Raw genomic sequence first — 4,928 nt, forward strand, 5'->3', positions numbered from 1 at the left:
CAAGTCGTCTCACGAATAAGAGTCTTCAAATTGTCTTGGTTGGCGGAGATGAATGCAACTCAGCTAAAAATAGGATAAATGACAGCATGGCCTGGTCTGTGGCGTTGCCGAAAATGTTGACGGGGAGAAACTCCGGCTTGGCTTGGGTAAGTCTGGGAGCAGATCACTCTCACCCTGTAGTAATATCGGAGCGTTCGAGCAAATGGGAGTTGGGAAGTAGCCTTACGTTCTCATTTCAGCCGAGAGAAACACGAGAAACGGGATGGCTGCCATGCGACCAGACTTGCGGTTTGGAAGTGGATGCGGACGTGGTGGTGGCTCCAGAGGCGAGGTTGTGGGCGCCGGGGACGTGGTTTCGGTTTGGGTTGCCGTTGGCGTTGGGGCATGTGGTGGGGAAGTGTGTGTTGGTGTTTTTGTGGGGGAGGAGGTTGTTGAGGGGAGGGAGGTAGTGACTTGTGGTGGTGGTTCTTGATTTTCACTCACGATGTAGACAAACAAAAATGAGACTGGTGGGCTGTGTCGAGTATACAACCGGCTCACTGGTGTAAGACGATAAATAATAAACCAATCGCCCCTTCTCGCCCGTATAAATACACGCGGCTCCAAATCAGAACGGCGTACCTCGGCAGCACTCGACAGCGGCACTTACCATCTTGGCTACCTACCCATCATGAACCCATGTAAACGCCTGTAATGCCTTTTCGCCTTCCTGCGCCACCATCCTCCCTAATCCCCCAAAGCTAAGAAAAATGGTATTGAAGACAATTGATTGATGATGTTTAACATCGCCATTGAAATGAACAAAAGAAACACCCCGGAACTATTCTGGTAACCACACAAGCTCAATAATGCCATCCCGGTTATTCATCGGTGACCCATCCCCGTTTGTCCACCGCCCATCCTTCCGCTTGGCCACGTACACCTGGCTGACACTGCCGTCCTCGTTGACGTTCGCCTCGAGCAGCTCCCAGGCGATCTTGCGCCCCGACTTACGGAGCGGCGGCCGCTGCGGGCCCATCATAAAGTCGAGGTTCCACCCCTTGTCGTCCGGCGCCGGGCGAAACGTCGCCTCGATTTGGTTCAGGTCGAAGTCGATGCCGCGTGGGTAGTACGCGATGCTGTAGCCGTTGGAAATGACGAAATCATCGGCCGTCTGGAACCGCTGCATTGTGCAGTCCTCACCGCAGGCATGCGCCACCTTGGTGTAGTGCCACGGGTAGGCAACGTGCCAGATGCCGCCGCGGTAGTGGTGGAGAGACAGTGGCTTGATGCCGGATTCGTAGAAGCCTGACGGGTCGCCGAGGAAGTCGAGCTGCCACAGGTCGTTGAGGAGCGTGAGCCTGACCTCGGAGTTGTCGTAGATACACTGCCGCAACATGATATCGCCCCTGCGGGCCCCAACCCGAGTCGGATTGGCGGATCTTCTGGTCGCTGCTGCAGCTCTCGAACCTGTCGGCGATGATGGCAGCCATGGGGCACACTGAAGGAACACGCCGGCGCCCCCCAATGGCTTGCAACCCATGTCTGTTGATTGTTGTTGACGTTCTTCCCTAGAAGCACCAATGGTCCTTGGGGCTTTTGTTGATCTGATGGGGCTAAACTGTTTGAGAGACCATTGAACGACGGGAAGAAAGTGTCGTCGTCACAGATAACGAGCCACTTCTTGTTGACACGCTCGGGGTGGTTGTACAGCCGGGGCGCGAGAGCCAGGTAGCGGACCGCCATGATGAGGTTCGGGTCTGAACGGTACACGTCCACGTCGATGCCGACGTTGGCAAGCCTGCTGTACGCGTCCTCCAGCTGATCATCCGAGGCATCTAGCAGAAGCAACACGAGCTTCCCACCGTTAGACTTGCCCTTGCCGTCCGTGAGCCAGTAGGTCCACTCGTTAATTGAGCTTGTCCGCGGGTCAACGAATCGCTTGTAGGTAGTTGATACGCCAAACATAAAGTCGGAGGCGTTGGCCGTGCTCGGGACAGGGGGACATGGTGACTGGGGCGATGAGAGGTTCCGGGCAGGACTCCGCCTGGTACTGCTTGTTCACATCCACCACCTTGACTGGCGTCGGCGAGGAAGTCTTGGTCAAGGCGCGTGACTGATTTTCTCGGGATGTCCTCTCGGCTGGCCTGCACATAGCGTTTCGTGTACTCAAATACTTCCTCGAGGCCGTAGAGTTCCTGCCACCTCTTGAGACGTTCCATGTCGTACCCGCAGGTCATGACATGAGACGAATTGGATATCGTTGGCTGGACTTCATCCCCCCCGACGACCACATCCTGCTCGCCTAGCTCCCCATCCGGCCCCCAGCCAGCCGATTCGGGGCGGCCCATGGGAGTTTGCACCGTCATCGCCTCCCGCGCAGAGGCAGCTGTTTTGAGAATGGCTGCTCTCACGTCGACATCGGGTGGAAGGAATATCCCACCGATGGCGAACATGGCGACGGCGAGTATGAGAGCCCTTACCAAGGTGTTCCGCATGCTGAAGAAGCGGTGCCGGGGTATTGTGGCGCCCATCGTGAAGTGATTGCGGATGGCGTGTGATCTCGGTTGGAGGGCGAGAGAAGCCGCTGAAGGGCAAAGTTGGGGGCCAAGTTGGCCTGCACCTGCCAGCAGAAGATCGGTGCAGTGGCGTGGCGGTTTCAAGTCGTGAGGAAAGTGCGACTCGAGCACCCGATAAAGGCAACCGCGCCCAGGTTTCGGGGAAAGGGTCTTGCTCCAAAGTGATCGCAAAGTTTTTGAGCTGAGGAGGGGAACTTGTTCTTGACTTGCAGAAACAAGCAAAAAAATAAAAGGATAGAAAGGTAGAATATGGGGAAGATGAAACAAAACGAACGGAACAAAGGACCTCGGTGAGACAGGGTACAACAGAGCGGGTGTGACAGTCTTGAAAACTTATTCAGGAATAGCGAGGGGCGAGCATAACACAACAAGGATGATGACTGATTGTCAGGGGAAGCATGGAAACGTGGTCGCGAGTGAGGAAACGAGGGCACTTATGTCCAGCCACCCTGGCAGAGGCAATATGACGCGTCCGCACAGTGTCGACCAATGTCCCGTTAATGGCGACTTGACCTGCCATAAAAACCTCCATCGGGTCATCAAGTACCGTCCAACACGGCGTAGCCGAGGGGAACACAAAGTCAAGTTGAACATGGTGATCAGCCATCTCCAACCAGATTAGGGGATTCGGAAGGAGCATAACTTCTCTCATAAAAAAGAATAGAAAGACGGTTGAGGATCAGTCCTTGGAACGTCACAGGTTAAAAGCGTCCTTGGCGATCACCGAGGAGGGAAACAATAAAGAATGGGCGCTTACCTGGCTGCGCAGAGCATGCACCTCCCCACCCGCCGCGCTAGGCTCTTCTTGCTTAACATTCGTTCGGGTTCCACCCATTCAGGGTCCGCGGTACGCCCATGCCACAACCGGGTTTGAGATCAGCAGATCTTCAACTGCGTCCTTGATTCCTGGCGGGGATTGGCTGCGAGGATTGGCAGGAAGGCCCTCCTTCAATCCGGTCATTTTCTGCTCACCGCTCGGGAAATCGATAATTACCTATCCTTGACTGTGAGTTTTTGCAACATATTTCTTTCTTGCTGCAAGAAAAAAGAAACACTGTGCTTTTTGCGGCTCGACTCCGCCCCCAAGCCTCGTAAGCTTTTACTAGCGATGTCGTATTTCTTGGGGTTTGACAATGAGGTCATCAGCGGGGATTCCTGGAGCCCCTTCGAGAGCCGTTTCAGATGTGTGGGGTCCCTTGCGAGCAGCAGAATGGCAGCCAGGCAGTGCAGTGGTGGTCCATGGTCCGGTAAAAGAGATGTCGATCTCGAAGCCGTCGATCAAAAGTGCCGTTGGGATCTGCGATGCTGGCGACTAGGGGCTGTTTTTTCCTCCAGTCAGTTGGAGCGAGGTGCAAGTCGAAGACGGGAGAAGGGGAGAGGTCAGGGATGCAGCAATCTATAGCCTTCCAACGTATGTGTATATTTTCCCAAGCGAACGAGGTAGCACCCGATCCAATACCGCAAGGTTGCACCAGCACATGGACTTTCTCCTTGAGGGTGGTTGAGCGAAGAATCGAGATGAAGAAGGCCGCGGTCTAGATCGACGGTGTGCCAAGCGCCGAGCACTCAGCACAAAACTAAGCTCCCGCTGCCGTCGCTTGGCATTTGGTCTCACGATCTGACAACCCCGCGAAAAGGATGCAGAGAAGCCTTGCTTGACTTGCCATTCGCTTTTAAACGCTAAATCAATACGAAAAAGTCCCAGAAATACAAGCAAGTGCGCCCTTTGAAACTGTTACCGCGCCACAGACCAATGGTGAGACAAGTCTCGCCAAACCGCAGTGAGACGGAAAGTGAGACAACGACTCGTAAGTCGTAAAACAGAAAAGGGGCGAGTTGGGCTTTGGTTGTGCGGCCAAGCCAAACCTTCTTATCTTATCGGCCCCTTATCTTATCGGGACCGTAACGTAGCGCCTTCGAACACTCGGCCATCCCTTGAGTTTCGATGTTTTTTTGGACCCCAAATTCACACCAACCTCGACCCTTCCAACCTCCCACCCCTCCAATCCTCCCACATCCCCACCGACCCGGCGGCTTCCATCACCGCCCCATTCCTCTCCCGCACCACCACCGGCGCCGGAGCAAACCGTACCTTACTGCCACTCCCTCTCCCACCAGCATTCACGCCACCCCGACCCAGCAACACTTCAAAAACCCCCCTCATCCGCCCCAACACCACCCTTGTCCTCCCCCCCGCCAAATCCACCATAAACCTCACCACCACATCCCGTCCCTCTCCCTCCCCTTCCCCAACCCCGCGATCTACACCGTTCTGATGAGGTTTGGAGTCTCCCCGGGTCCGTAAAGCCAACGAACTAGATGAAACTGCCCCCGCCCCAACTTTGCCACCGAAGCGGCTTCGCCATGGGA

At 55.2% G+C, this 4,928-nt stretch overlaps 1 protein-coding gene across 1 annotated transcript; it reads right to left on the reverse strand.

The window, feature by feature from the left end:
• Window positions 1-820: 820 nt before the first annotated feature.
• CHGG_02293 (uncharacterized protein) lies at window positions 821-2,513 on the reverse strand (the record flags this gene model as incomplete). The annotated part of the gene is made up of 3 exons (XM_001228808.1): window positions 821-1,366; window positions 1,450-1,920; window positions 2,034-2,513. The coding sequence occupies 3 exons, from the start codon at window positions 2,511-2,513 to the stop codon at window positions 821-823; spliced, it is 1,497 nt and encodes a 498-aa protein (XP_001228809.1).
• Window positions 2,514-4,928: the final 2,415 nt, after the last annotated feature.

Source organism: Chaetomium globosum, genomic scaffold (genome assembly GCF_000143365.1).
Source record: "Chaetomium globosum CBS 148.51 scaffold_2 genomic scaffold, whole genome shotgun sequence".
Lineage (NCBI taxonomy): Eukaryota > Fungi > Ascomycota > Sordariomycetes > Sordariales > Chaetomiaceae > Chaetomium > Chaetomium globosum.